Source organism: Dama dama, chromosome 29, assembly GCF_033118175.1.
Source record: "Dama dama isolate Ldn47 chromosome 29, ASM3311817v1, whole genome shotgun sequence".
NCBI classification, from domain to species: Eukaryota; Metazoa; Chordata; class Mammalia; order Artiodactyla; family Cervidae; genus Dama; species Dama dama.
The window spans coordinates 19,366,353-19,382,525 of NC_083709.1; the positions used below are offsets into that span (position 1 = coordinate 19,366,353).

Below are 16,173 nucleotides of genomic sequence, written 5' to 3' on the forward strand. Positions count from 1 at the left end.
CTCTGGGCTGGGGAACACGCAGGGAGCTCGCCAGCACCACACCACACACATTGACAAGTCACCACGAGAAAGGTGGGAAACACGTGCCCCGTGCCACCCCACATCCATACGCAAACCAGTTCCGTGACAGTTCCTCTCGACCCGATCTAGTAACCAATCCTGGAAACGGACACTAGAGATGGGCAAGGCTGCCCACGCCCACTGACAGCATCACCCGGCTCAGGCCCGCAGGCCACTCCAGGCCCAGGGCAAGCACAGCCATGCAGGAAGGGGCCCGGGCCGTGCCCCGTGGGTGGGGGTGGGGGGTTCCTGGAACCAGCAGGCACCTTCCCTTAGGGCACTCTTCTGTCCTGCAGAGAAAAATCACAAAAGACCTTCAAGCTGCTTGTAGTCTCCATTTTTTTTTTTTAATTTTTTTTTTACAAAAACCCAACGTAAGACCATTGTGCTCATGACTGGAAAGGGGGTGGGGTGGATGGACATGGCATGAGAATTATCAGAGCTTGCCCCTTCAGAACACGAGCACTGCAGAGAGGAGCGCCCGCCTTCACACAGGCAGGCCGCTCCGGAGGGATGACTCCTCGGGGCACGGCGCCCGGGCCCTGGCTTGAGGGGCGGTCCACACGGGCGGAGGGCCACGGCGCAGGCCTGGTGAGTGCCTGGGGCTCCCCTCAGGTGGGTGTCTCCCACTGGGGAGCACGGATGCGCTGGGCTCTGGGAGCGCAGACGGCAGTGGGTGGTCACGGGACAGCTGACGAGGCTCGTGTCTGCAGGGCTGTGGCAGGCTCCAGGTATCAGCCAGGTGGCGCAGACAACTCTGGACTCCCCACGCTGAACAACAGGCATCAAAGGCACTGGAAGCCTGGATCTGGGCGTCCCCCCTAACCCGCCTCGCAAAATGAGACGGCTGTTCTCTGGGAGACCGACCAGGCCCCCGAGAGCCCTGCACCCCCCGCCTCTCGCCGCGAGGAGTGTCCTTTACAGACGCGGCTCGTCAGAGCCTGCAGTCCGGGTCCTTCAGGTCGGTGTCACATTCAGGTCCGACAGCACCCCCTCGTCTGCGCTGACATCACCGCCCCCCACCCGAGTGCCCCGTGACGTCATCCACCAGCTCAGAGCACCAGTTCCTCTGGATCTGTCCCTGACACTCAGGGACCCCCTGCCCTGGCTCCACCTCAGGGGGTCCTGACACAGCTACTTTCTCACCAGGGACCCCGTGCTCAGAGGCAGTCCAGGAGTTCCTCACATTAAAAGAGACAAGATAAAAATAGCAGCCACATTTATAGCTCAAAACACCACACTCTTTGGCTTCCCAAAGGGAAGAAGGCTACTACTAAAAAGAATCAAGTCCAGAGTCAAAGAAGGAGTAATTAGAAAGTCAGGAGGCGGGGTCTGGACCCCTCCGCTGGGCTGCCGAGCAGCAGAGCTCATTTCCTAGGAAGCGGCCTCAGCAGGGCAGACACAGGGAGATGCCAGCAGGGACATCACGAAGACACAGCCCAGTCCTGTCCCCTGACGGGGTGAGTCCCTCAGGTCAAGCAGCCCTCCAGGGGGCGCTCCCTCCAGGACAGAGCTGGCTTCAGGTGACACCTGAAGAGGACCCCCTGGGGGACAGGCAGGTCAGAGAAGGATGTGCCCCCTGGACAGGCGCAGGGAAGGTCGAGGTCCGGGAAGACGGAGCTGGCTTAAGGCATGTGCGCGCCCAGGACAGGCCCGGGCTTGTGTTCAGTCACTGAGGGGAACCTCCTAGACTCAGCCTCACTGGAGGAAAGGGGGGGTCCAGAAAGCACGGCAGAGGTCACGTGCTACATCCCAGCCAAACGCCAGTGAGACCACTCTCTTCAGTTCCCCTACTGCTGCCACCACCAGAAAAAAAAAAAAAATTAGCTTCCTTCTATTTCAGCCCAGGAAGAGGGACTGAAACCCACAGGGGGAAGTGGTAATATGGGAGGTGAACACCTGTTCAATTTCAGGCTGGATTTGAGCTTAACCCAACAAATCCTATGCTCCCATCATTCTGACATACACCAAACCAACCCCGGGGCGGGGGGGCCTGGCACCCAGCCGGGCTGAGGGATCCAGGAACTACAGGATGCGGGTCCAGAGCGGGTGGGTAAGGTGAATTTCACCCAGGTATCATCCCAAGGCAGGTGCCTTGCTGTGGCTCCCGGCCAGCCGGGTGGGTATCAAAGGGTGCTTGCTCACTTGCTCTGCGCCAGAAAGAGTCGGCCGACCTGCAACCAACCACTCAGACCCCCCTGAAGTGTAGCCGCCAGGCATCTGCTCTCTACGAGAGAGAACCTTCAGGAAAGTCTGCAGCCAAAGCACAACAGGTCTTTAAAAGGAGGGTCGAACAAAGTGAACAATCTGGGGGTCTGTCTGCAGGGCTCGGTCCTTCCTGTCTTCACTCTCAGACGGGGGGAGAGGGGGAGCCAGGTCAAGTGCGCAGACAGCACACCCAGCAGGGAGTCCCTGACCCACCTGTCCCACGCAGGGAAGCTCAGCTGCCCCCAAATACACAGGCCCCATCCCACCAAGCACTCGAGTGACAGGACAACTCGAGCCACAGAGCACTGTTGGCAACAGAGAGCGGGGAAGGAACCAACCCACAGGTCTTAACTCAGGCAAGACCCCCAGGGCCACGCCCGCCCTTTCTTGTTTCTGCACACAGGGGCCCCTGGGGAGGACAGAGACCATCTTTAAGGATGAGCCAGATACAGGAAGGCCAGGATCCTTCTCTACCAAAATACAGACCACCACGGCAGGACCCTCACTTTGTGAGATGGGCAGAAACGCCAAGCTCCCCCTCAAGTACATACATATGTATATGTCTGTTAGTGTGTGTGCATATATCCGTATACACCCACATATATACACACACACACGTATGTGTATATATACACACACATATATAAATAAACCTTGAATGGCAAATCTGAAACTTTTTAAATAATAATAATAGTTGTTAGTGAAGTGAAAAACCACGAGCTGGCTGTGCCGGGCTCGTGAGCCATGTGAGTGACTCCCCAGAGCCCAGTGGTCCTCAGTGTAAGCTATCGTCAGTGCCCTGTTTAGGGAACCCTGGTGGCCTGGGACCAGGTTTCCGGGCCCAGCGCCGCCGACCTCAAGAGCAAGGCGGCCCGCCCCTCCCACCTCCCTGCTGCCTCTCCCAGCAGAGGGCCTGGCCCGACCAGCCGGTGGGCGTCCGAGGCCCTTCAGTGTCCAGGGACCCCCGGAGCCCCTCCGTGGCTCCGCTCCTCCTCACTCCGCCACGCAACGCCCCTAGATGAACTTGAAGCACTTGGTCTTGTCGTGGGGCAGGCGGGTCTTGAAGAGCACAGAGTCCACGCGGAACTGCGTGTACAGCAGGGGCATGTAGCCGTACACCTTGACGAAGAAGTTGATGCACTTGTGCCGCTCATGGAAGTGGGAATCGTCGTGGGACAGAGCCTGAGGGCATCCCGGACATCGGAAAGTCCACCGTGAGGTCACCTGGGAGCGGGAAGAGAGAGCAGAAGGTGAGAACCTCGGCCCCAGTATTGACAGAGGCCCCGCGGCTCAGCCTATGAGGACTCCGTTTCCATGGCGACGAAGCAGAGCCCGAGGCCCATGCTCACTCAGAGTCCTCTTCCTGCCAGGGACCTATTCAACACCTACACCGCTGGTAAGGATGTGCTTTCCAAATGGTCCACACTTAACAGATATCGAAAGCCTTGAAGTCTTCAGTGTTACTTATCTCAGTGACTCTACTTCTAGTATTTCTCCTGGTTGCACAGCCAGATGTTGTAGGTACAAAGTTGTTCAGTTCACTCATGTTTTTAACAGCAAAATACTAGAAAACTACCCATCAAAAGGGGACTAGTTAAATAATTATAAAATACTACACATCCATTACAAAGAAGTTTTAAGAAAGTCATATTTAAAGACAAGGGAAAGTAATCATACTATAGTTTACTGGTTATTATTATGATGAAATTTCAAGCAATTAGAAAAGCATGCAGAGGAATACAACAGTTTCACTGTCAACAACACAGCAGAGCAGATAATATAAGCCCCCTCGGCAGAGGATGCCTGAAAAGGCAGGATGAAATATAGAAACCATCTCTTTAAATATACTGGCTGAGCTTGTAATGAAAGAAATGAAACCCTCAGAAGTCAAAGGAGTGAGAAGGCTTGAAAATCCAGAGAGACAGCTAGGAGCTCCAGTCTTCCCGAGGCTGGGGCAGCCACTGCCATCAAATCAGATCAGAGACTTTCTGAAGCCTGGGACCCAGCGGAAGGCCACGTGAGTGGGAGGCAGCCCCACAGAGCAAGGGGGTGAAGCACTGCTTCCTTCTTAGTCTGAGCTCCAAGAGGAGGAGGAAACATCCCCTCTGAGAAACTATAACCTCAAGCCGGCCTCACACAGCTGAGGCCCGTGTGTCCCAATATGCTAATTTAGCGTGAACAGGTCTTAAGCAGGTGGTGAGCCCAGGCACACAAGAGAAACAAGTACAAGCCCTCTCAGATCCAGGCCTCAAAGAAGTGCCGTAAGTAGCACCCCAAGGAATATGACCTCACAGTCAAAAATCACACAGCAGGGATGAGTCATATGAATGAGAATATGAAGAAAGAAACAGAACCAAACACTGCAAAACAGCAGGATTCTCAGACAGAGACAGTAACAGTAAACGTGTCTCATATGTACAATGAAATTTTGAAAGATTACTCAAAGTTTGATGGAAGAAACAGGGACTATCAAAAAAGTTCATGTGGATATGAAAAAGAACCAGAGAAGGACTCCCCTGGTGATGCAGTGGTTAACACCACACTTCCAATGCAAGCAGTCTGAGTTCAATCCCTGGTGAGGGAACTAAGATCCCACATGCTGCACGGCACAATCAAAAAAAGAAAAGGAAAAAGAACCAAATAGAATAACAGAAATGGAAATATATAAACTTATTGTGATCATCATCTCATGATGGTTTGTAAGGCAAATCATTAAGTTGCATGTCAATTACATCTCAATAAAACTAGGAAGAAGAAAAGTATACTGAGTTAAATCAGATAACTGATGGGTGAAGAGAAAATTAGTGATAAAAAGTATACTAAAATTCTTCCCAGAATGGAAAATACTGGGAAAAAGCTTTAAAGAAATATGAAAGCAAGATGAAGAGACTAGGAGGGCCTCCCTGGTGGCTCAGTGGTAAAGAATCCGCCTGCCAATGCAGGAGACACGGGTTCCATCCCTGATCCGGGCAGATCCCACAGGCCTCAGAGCAACTAAGCCCATGCACCACAAGTACTGGACCTGCGCTCTAGAGGCGGGGAGCCACAACTGCTGAAGCCCGCACACCTAGAGCCCGTGTTCCGCAAGAGGAGAAGCCACCACAATGAGGAGCTCCGGCAGGGCAACCAGAGAGTAGCCCCCGCTCTCCACAACTAGAGAAAAGCCTGAGCAACAGTGAAGACCCAGCACAGCCACAAATAGATAATAACGTTATTTTAAAAAAAGACTGAGAGACATGGAAAGAGATAACTGTATGATTTCATTTATTTAAAGTTGAAAACTGATCCTGGGACAGAAAAAACCTATCATTCCCACAGCGGAGCTCTCCTTCCTGCTCTGAGCTGAGCCACCTGCCTCCTGGGGCCCAGCGCACACTCTGCCCTTCTGGGTGGATCCCTGCAGGAGGGCATGTGCAAGGCAAGACACTCCTGAAATACAGATTACATCAGAGGGGACCTGTCTTAGCAGATACAAAAAATAACTCTAAAGATATGACAATTATTGTGAATCTGGCACGTGAACAAACTGGACCAACAGACCAGAATGAAGAACCCTTGAATAGACCCACGTGCACACTGAGGTCCGCTGAACGACTGACCAGCACTGCACGTCACTGGGTGTGGACGAACTAAGTGTGCAATGAACACTGCTTAGGAGACAAACATGAAACTGGGGCTCCATCTCACATCACACACAAAAATCACTTCCACAAGGATTGGTGATTTAAATACAAGGCAAAACCTAAAACTTTTAGAAGGGTATGGGGGAGAGCCTCTTTAAGACTCTGGGGCAATAAAAATAAACTACAGTCATAAGCATCATCACTGACTGAGCTCACAGACTGACTTTTTAAAAACCTAATCGCAGAGGGACACTAACAGTCTGACTTCGTTTACATAAAGACACCAATCACTTAGCGATGAATGAGGGAGTGAAAGCCGCTCAGCCGTGTCCAGCTCTTTGCGACCCCATGGACTATACAGTCTGTGGAGTTCTCCAGGCCAGAATCCTGGAGTGGGTAGCCTTTCTCTTCTCCAAAGGATCTTCCCAACCCAGGAACTGAACCCAGATCTCCCACATTGCAGGCAGATTCTTTACCAGCTGAGCCACAAGGGAAGTCCAAGAAAACAGGAGTGGGCAGCCTATCCCTTCTCCAGGGGATCTTCCCAACTCAGGGATCAAACCCAGGTCTCCCACAGTGCAGGTGGATTCTTTACCAGCTGAACCACAAGGAAAGTCCTAGAGATAAATACACATCAGTAAAAACACTTTTCTTTTTAAGGGAGGAGGGGAAGGGGATTTTTAAAACCAAACTCAGGGTAGCAGTTATCAATGGAGGGAAGCAGCAGGCCGGGATTACCGAGGTACATATACAGGAGTTGGTAGTGAGAATGTTAAACTTTCTTATTTTCAGTTATCATTTTTATTGCACAGGCATTTGTTTAAAGAATCAAGGGACTTCCCTGGGGGTCCAGTGGCTAAGACTCTGCTCTCCCAATGCACTCTCAGGTTCCATCCCTGGTCAGGGAACTAGATCCCACACGCCACAACTAAGATCTGACACAGCCAAATAAATATTTCCAAAAGAATCAAATATGGCTATATATGTATGAAACATACACTACTATTGGTTTAAAACATATGAATGAAATGTTATGCTTAAAGGGGGGAAGACCATAACAAAACAAGCAAACCCACCAGGTTTGTCAAATGTTGACACTTTGTCCTATTTGTTTTAGACTACATATATATTTTTCTTTTTTCTTTTTTTTGCAAAAGAAACAGAATATTACAAAGAGTTAATCCATATGCCACCCTCCTTTCCTCTACTGCAATGTCATGGGGAACATGACCTTCAATTATACTTGACAAAACCAAACTTTCTTCAAAATAAACGTCCCAATGTATACACCCACCAGCCCTGATCAACAACCCTACACATCCTTTCTACCATCTGGTACCATCACACTTTCATTTCTGCCCACTTGATGGGTATAAACTATATCACATTGTTTTAACTTCCATTGCCCTGATTATTACAGAAGATTAGCATCCTCCCACATGTTCATTAATCATCTAGGTTTCCACTTCACTGAACTACTTTCTTACATACTTGTTGAATCCACTGAGTAGTCTTCTCCTTTGGAAATCCTTTATCTGGGTATCAATTCTCTGTCATGTACCAGCACTGTAAATGTCACAGTCTGGATATAGAGCTTTTTGAACAAAGTTTTGAACCTTAATATATTCAAACCAATCAATCTTCTCCTCTAGACTCTGTACTTTTTGTTTCTCTTTGTCTGTATCACAAAAACACTTCTGTATTTTTTGTTAGAAGTTTTAAAGCTTGCTATTAACATTAGGTTTACTAACCCATCTGGAATTTACTTTGTGTATGGTATGACATGTACTTCTGTTCCATACAGGAAACCAGTTATTCCCACACTCATTTACAGATGCCACCTTTATCACAAGTCAAGTTTCCCTGCAGACATGGGCCTGTGTCTGCATTCTGCCCTGTACCACTGATGTCGGTCTCTGCGCCAAGATCACAGGGACCTGTCCTAAGTATGTACTTTAATACCGAGCCACGCTTTCTGACAGGGCAAGTTCCCCTCTTCTTCACTAGTGCCGTAGCCATCCTGGCTCTTCGCCTTTCAATACAAATCCGAGGATCTGTTTGTCAAGTTTCACTCCAAGTCAAATTAAACCAAATGAAGTATCCTACTAGGAATTTTTTTTTTTTTTGATGGTGTGATGGTTCATTTTATTGCCACCCAATAGGATTTCAATTAGAGTTACACCGACATTTTAGACTTGGGGAGAACTGCTATCCTGACCATATGAATGTGAATGTGGTCTCTACCTCCATTTATTTAGTGGGTAACCTTATCTTACTACTGACTTCAACAGGGACCTTCTAAACTTTCACAATTAAGTGTAATATTTGCTGTAGTATTCATGCAATGTTACGCGTTTTGCTTAGTTGTGTCCGACTCTTTGCAACCCCATGGACTGTAGCCCACCAGGCTCCTCTGTTCATGGGATTCTCCAGGAAAGAATACTGGAGTGGGTTGCCATTTCCTTCTCCAGGGGATCTCCCTGGCCCAGGTATCGAACCCCAGTCTAACGCACTGCAGGAACCACCAGGGAAGGCCCCATGCAGTCAATAAATTCTGGAAATTCTCATATTGTATTTTCAAGACTGCCCCTCCCATCTCTCTACTGTTCCCTTTCTGGCACTGTGTTAGATTTTACAGCCTTCACACCTCTTCATCTTTCTTATTTTCCATCTCTTTGTATCTCCATAATACCTTCTCAGATAATGTATTCACATTATTCACACATGATCTACTAGGTCATTAACTTTCTCTTCAGCTGTCTTATCATTTTATCCCATTCACAGAGACTGTCATTTTAATAACTATAATTTTCATTTCCAGTAGTTCTAAAGTTTTTAAATCTGCATGTTCTACTTTCTTTCTGAATATATGTTTTCTCCTGAATAACTTTAAAATTATTATTACTATTATAAACTGAGAAAAAAATTAAAATTGGATGGCCCATCCTGTTAATCATAGCTGAAGAATAACCACCACCCGCAGCCAGGATCAGCCATCAGAAGTCCAGCTGCTAGAGTTGAAACTGAGGAGTGATCATGACCGCAGGCCAGGGCTCCAAGGGACACTCGCACCAGAGATAAAACTCAGAAGGAGTCATGACCCCCAGAGGTCCCTTCACAGGACTCCACCACCCCTTTCCCCACCCTCCCTTCCACTGGCAGTTCTCTAGACACCCTCCGGTTTGCAGCCAACAGTGTGGCACTCACTACTCTCCCCACCAGCTTTGACTGCAGCAGGAGACGCCTGTCAAGGGCCTGGAGAAGGAAGGCTGCCATCAAGCCACATCTATGTCCAGTACCCCACTTTGCTCTCCTCGCACCTCATCTCAGACGCCAGCACTCAGCCTCGAGGGGAAAAGTCTCTTAACCTGCAAATGACTCCACTCTGGCACAACAAGAGGTATTTATACTGCTTTTATAAGGCATTTTCTCTTTATATATGCTCCTTTTATAAAGGTATTTTCACTGAAGCAGTGGTTTCCAAATAAATGTTTTTAATCATGTAACCCACTACTAAAAAAATGTTGTGACTGCAACCCCAGTATCTTTATTAAAAATATATATATATGTCTATATACAGGAACTTCCCTGGTGGTCCAGTGGCTCTGTAATATACACAGAGAGAGAGCTGGGAAAAAACTGAGGGCAAGAGGGGAAGGGGCACCAGAGGATGAGACGGCTGAGTGGCGTCACTGACTCCACCGACCCGAGTTTATGGAAACTCAGGAAGACAGTAATGGACAGAGAAGCCTAGTGTGCTGGGGTTCATGGGTCACAAAGAGTGGGACACGACTGAGCAACTGAACAACAACTGTGTGTGTGTGTGTGTGTGTGTGTGTGTCTGTAACATAATAAAACATACAAAAAATTAAGAAGAATAAAGTAAATTGTATAAAGTGAAGTTTGAACACTTACTGAAGAAACATCATGGATTATATTTTACACAGGAATATTTCAAGTAATTTAGTCTAAGGAAAGTTCTGCTTAGTAATGGTAAGGAAAATCCTTAATAGATGTTGAGAACTTACTCAGCATTAATATTAAGACGCTTACTTATGTATCCTCTCTCTTCCTTATCCCATAAGCCATCTCCACCTGTCTTCTCAATGCTTTAGGAGTTTTTCATCCTTTATTCTGAATGAAGTCTATTTACACTCTAGATCTCTCCTCTTCAAAAAAATTATAGTACATTATTCAAAGCAACAATATGAAATTAACTCTGTGTGGTTTATTTAGTCAATATTGTCAAGATATTAACATTATTGAAAGAATACAACTATCACCTAAAACAGTCATGCCTTCCTAATTATAACAAGGGAAGGGACAGTGAAAATTTGAAGTATTTAAAGCAAAAAAAAAAAATTACTACTTTATAATATAAAATAGTATAATATACACTGATAAAATTAGGTAAATTAATGAAAATACTGAGTTCAAACTGCTTCTATAATATGAAGTAAATAACTGGACTCAGAATTTGAAGACAGGCTCAACTTAGTGAGCCTCTGACTTTAAAAAGTCATTCTAATTTTCCAAGTTTTCGCTTTGCTGTTCAGTCGCTAAGTCACATCTGACTTTCTGCAATGCCACGCTCCCCTGTCCTTCACTATCCCCCGAGTTTGCTCGGGATTTATGTCCACTGAGTCGGTAATGCCATCTAACCACCTCATCCTCTGCAGCCCCTTTCTCTTTTCTCCTTCAATCTTTGTCAGTATCAGGGTCTTTCCATTGAATCAGATCTTCATATCAGGTAGCCAAAGAATCATGTATACCGTAAGCAAATTATTTCCACCTCACTCTCTACACTGGAGAGATGTTTAACCAATGAAACACTGGCCTAATAACAGAACAAATATGCTTCCATGAGATGAAAAATGCACCATGTCTGTGAGTGCTTAACATGACTGATGGTATTATTAGGTACCTAATCACTCAGATACTTTAAATTTTCATGAATAATGTCTTATGATCTACTGGGGAGTTATAATTAGAAAGCAAACATCTGGCTGGAGTCCAGTCCCTGGTTACACAATAAAGGATAAATAAGGAACAGAAACGTGCACCAATCATTAATTTCTTTTTAAGACCTTTGCCTCCCTTCCTTAGAATTTACAAAGAAGTATGCTTTTTTATCATTTACTATCAGATCTACCACTGTACCTGGAAAACATGTTATTTTATATAAAAATACTATCATCACTCAGAGTTTAAAAAAAAAACACACAACTTGGTGCATTATTTTGCTAATTATTCTTCTCTTACGAGGCTTTAGCAGAAGGCTAAAGAATCTAAGAAACTATGTGGTAACCAGGAGTTAAGTTATAACCCTGAGCCACACTTGGCAAAAGGCTGGAATAGGCATGAATGAATGCATAAAGCCCCAAGTGCTTCTCCATTTGTCGGTTATGCTTTGTTGCTGGAATCAGTGGTCTCTAGTTACCACTCTTGCTTAAAACTAAAGCTACAATTTGACCATCATTATTAGTACAGCCTAGTGGCTACTTAGTCTAGAACTTACATTCAAAATGTACAATAAGAAGAATGAAATATACACCAAATTATCATTTACTCATGGCCCTAATGATATCCACGAAGGTAAAATTATTTTATAAAATTAAATAATACAACTTTTTGATAAGAACGTAAGGACATCAAGTGTGAATCTATAACTTAAAAGACTGACAGAGCATAGTCATAAATACTATTAATTGGAACTGACAGATTCTCTAGTATTAACTGTCACAAGCCCTTTACCGTAGCCCTCATCAGGAGAGCTTCCACTTGTCTGAATCTACAATAATGACAGAGATGGTGATGGGACTGGTCTTTATGAAAAGTATGAAAAGAACCAAGTATGAAATTGTTAATAGTCTGGTCAAATCTATTCACCAACTCAAAGACAGAGAAAGAACTCGAATTTCTACAAATTTGAGGGTACGTGTGTTTTGTATAAATACCTTATGAAGAACTGAGGTGCCGGGCACTATTCTTATAGTTTTATACACTTTAACTCAGAAATTCTTACATTTTGGGTGCCAAGGACACACCACCTTCCATTCTGGTTTGGCAACCTGGGGAAGCCTGTGGACCCTCCTTAGAATGCTTTTAGACACGTAAAATGTAAGAAATTACAAAGGAAACAGCAGAAGATGAGATGGTTAGATGCATCACTGACTCAATGGACATGAGTTTGAGCAAACTCTGGGAGACGGTGGAGAACAGAGAAGCCTGGCATGCTGCAGTCCACAGAGTCACAAAGAGTCAGACACGACTGAAGGACTGAACAACAATAACAGTGTAAACAGGTAATGCTGAAACACAGAAATATATGTACTCTTTTAAAAGTAACACAATCTAGGGAAAAGTTAGTAACTGCCATAATTTCAAAGCGATCAAAGTTAACAATACTTCACAATAAACATAATGTGATATGAAAATATCTATGAGTTCTGGTGAAAAGTCAGTCACCACCAATCCTCTTATGAATTACAGCCTGTTTTGTAACTGATAAAAAGGATAAATTTTAACTCAAGACCAGCGAAAATTAAAGATGTAACATTTCCCCATTCAAATTCCAATCACTGATTTCTATCCATTTACACCTTAAGAAGTGAAGACCCTCATTAAACCCTAAGGTGATCCTATTTGGCTGGTGGCCTCATCATCCCATTTTACAGATGAGGACTCTGAAGTATGGTGAGTTACGCACCGCACGACCACAAAGTACGTGAACTGAGTGCACATGCACCCCCAGTCCTGTAAACAGTGGGGCCTTACCTTGATGGGGGGTTTCCGAGTGATGTGGGAGACGAGGAAGTTCATGGCAATGTCCTCACAGTTGATGTATTCATCCACCATATCTCGGATGGCCTGGGGCATCACGTAAGAATACAGGTAGGCATAATACTGTTGGGGCAGAAACAGAAGCACATACTGTGTTAGAGGCCACAGTTCTTTGGCTTTCAGAAAAACACGCACAGGGCTGTTAGGAAGCGTGTTGTGACAGAGGCTGGGTGTGGCAATCTCCAGGAAGCACCACTGGCATTTAGGGAGTTGGGTCCAGGGGTGCTGAGCACCGGCAAGGCAGACCTCCCGCACTGAAGAATCAGCCTATCCAAGCTGCCATCATCACCCTCTTTGGGAATCAAACCTTCATGCAGTCTCCTTGGTACCACAGTGATCCTGCAACAACATAGAGATCTATCAAATCCAGCTGGACACTAGTTCAGCTGAAAGCGTTCTGACGAAGCAAAGGGGAAGCGACGGGGAAAGTCTGGTTATCTCTCAGACCTCAGTAAGTCACTGAGAGATGAGCCGTCCAATCCCACAGCGCCTCACTCCTCAGTCTGGGCACAGGCTACCCCTGCCTGAAGCCACCCTCGTTTCTGGCCCACACTGTTCACGGTCTCCTCATCAGCCTCCCTGCTGCCTGCCTTCCTTCCTCCCTCCAGTCCACCCTCAGCACAGCAGAGAGATCGTGTTAAAACATGTGCCTCTTTTACTCCAAACCCCTCAATGGCTTCTCATCTCAATCAGATTAAGCCTAAGTTCTTAAAACGTCCCACAAGGTCTACAGGTGTGCATTGCCTCACATCTACCAATGAATGTCGACTGCTGAACTTTCAGGGATTTTAGGAATTTTGTGACCTTGTTATGAAAAACAGGCATTATTAAAAATATAATTACACATACTTAAAATTAAGGGGCTTCCCTGGTGGCTCAGCAGTAAAGAATCTGCCTGCCAATGCAGAAGACGCGGATTCTATCCCTGGGTTGGGAAGATCCCCTGGAGAAGGAAACAGCAACCCACTCCAGTATTCTTGCCTGGAGAATCCCATGGACAGAGGAGCCTGGCGGGCTACAGTCCATGAGGTTGTAAAGAGTCAGACACAACTTAGCGACTAAATGACAACTGAAAACTAAATACATTATATTAGCAGCCAATAAATACCTAAAGCACATCACTTATTTAACTAGTTAACACATTTATAATTATTTAGTACATTTACCATCATCATTTTTTAACCTTTTTGGCTGTGCTGCAAGGCATGCAGGATCCTCGTTCCCTGACAAAGGATGGAACCCTCTTGTCCCCTGCAGTGGAAGTGCAGAGTCCTAACCACTGGACCCCCAGGGAAGTCCCACATTTACTGCCATCCTGAGGTTGTTCATGCCTATTACAACTATCTGGTGAAAAGACTATGTAACTGGCATGTAATTGCTCATCTCTTCCAAAAGCCATGTTCAATGACTCAGGTTAACCTGAACTCAGTCATGGCAAGAATATTTACACCACAGAAGTGAACAAATGCCATAAAACACACCAAATGGTAATCGAGATCTGTTGCAATACGCTGATGATAAATGAACAGGTGAGGTGTCCAATAAAACTGACTTATGTATCTTTTTACCTTAAATGGTAGAATCTATACAGCAAACCAACCATAAAATTTTTGTACCGAACAGTGGTTTGCTGGTTATCTTGTGGCAAAATACTTAAGAGATGTTAAACTTAAAAGATGAATTATACATTTTTCTTTTACAAAAAGACAGGTTGACCCTTTAACTGGCCACTAGCTATCATTAGCATGCTAATGAGAATATTTATTAATTAAAAACAATCCATATCTTTATCAAGGGAAACACGACATTATAAGAAAAAAGAACTGACTTAAAAGTATATGGAGAAAGCATTATGAAAACAAATATTTAGAAGTATTTCCACTATTATATGATTGTTATGTCAAAAATAATTTTTAAAATACAGAAAAACTTTGTAATCTGTTTAAAAATCTTCTAAAAGTTTCAGTGAATTTAGAACCTACTCTAAAATATAAAATGCAATATCTGCTCATTAGTTTGCTTAAAAAAATTGAACAATGCCATAGAAGATGAAAATTCAACAATTTCAACAAAATGCTACCAAGTTGGTAGATAAGCATCAGGACTTTGGAAGCAGGGCAATAAGGTATTTCTTCCAGGGACAGTGATTAAAACAAAGTATCAGAAATGTGCTTAATTTAGAAACAGACTAAGTTAGAAACAGAACACTGACCTGCCAGTATACAAAGATTCAAATCAAGATTTTCAAAAATAATAATGCATGTTCAGTCATATTGCTTTCACTAAAATTTAAGAATTTAGTAAGACTATTATTTTGAAACTGTTTCATCTTTATCTCAACCATATAAAAATTTCTATAAGTATGGTACACTATACTATTTCTCTAAGTATAGTATACATACTATAATTTATACATACATACATTTGTGAGGTATCAAAAGTTTTTACTGATAGGCATTTATAATAAAAAGAAAAAATAACTTGATCCCTCTAGACTAGGGAAGACCTACTTAGTTTCTTTCATAGGCCAAACAAGGAAGCTTTTTGGGTAAAAGTTCAGTTTGACGTACTAGAGAGAAATACAGCAATGTCCTGAAAGTAAATTTACAAGTAAAGCTCTCAAGGAAAGGCAGGGCTGGAAATCACCAGCTTACGGATGCTAAGAAAAGCCACAAGAGCTTGAGAGGACGTAAGGACAACACAAAATAAGAAGAGCACTAGGCGATCACACATAAACTAGACAATCAACAAGCACCTACTGCAGCGCACAGGGCATTCTACTCAATATTCCGTAATAACCTTTATGTGAAAGGATCTGAAAAAGAGCAGCTATATGTGTAACTGAATCGCTTGGCTGTACATCTGAAACTAACACAGCATTGGAAATCAACTCTACTCCAATATAAAATGAGAATCAAACTAAAAAAAAGAAAAGCACTAGACAGAAGGAGAACCCTGTAATACTTCAATAATTATAGGGAGACAGGGCCCTGGCTGGGTTGTTCAGGAGAGCACGGAGTGGAGATCAGGATGATGGGCCAGGTGGTAACATCTTTGCTGACCATGAAGGGATGAGTTAGGAGGTCGGTAGATGGAGCAGCAAGACAGATACGACCAGTATCAAATGAGATTTCACATGACAAGTGAGAAGCAATTGTCAAGAAGAGTCACCAGTGAGCCAGGTTCTCTCAACCTGGCTCCACGGTACAAGTCTGGGGAAATGAATAGCTTCAATCACGGTCCCTGGAAGGAATACAGAAACAGGCTGAAGGGGAAGCACCGTCCTCAGAGAAAAGTCAGGTTTCAACCAGATCATGGAGACAGAGGAGGTGTTCTGTGAAGTTAGGCTACAGGCAGTTTGACCATCCCACAACAGGGACTCTTCATTGCCCAGAGAGAGGACCTGGGAGGGAAGGTATGGAGCAGTTACATCTGTCAT

General features: G+C 44.9%; 1 protein-coding gene across 5 annotated transcripts in view; it reads right to left on the reverse strand.

The window, feature by feature from the left end:
• Positions 1-371: 371 nt before the first annotated feature.
• Positions 372-16,173, reverse strand: part of EXTL3 (exostosin like glycosyltransferase 3) — a 125,189-nt gene continuing 109,387 nt past the window's right edge. For all 5 annotated transcript variants that reach the window (XM_061132682.1, XM_061132680.1, XM_061132677.1 and 2 more), the window contains 2 exons: positions 12,669-12,797; positions 372-3,492 (listed from right to left, as the gene is read on the reverse strand). In XM_061132682.1, coding sequence (XP_060988665.1) covers positions 3,283-3,492; positions 12,669-12,797 — 339 coding nt within the window. In that variant the 3' untranslated portion in view covers positions 372-3,282. The remainder of the gene's footprint in view (positions 3,493-12,668; positions 12,798-16,173) is intronic.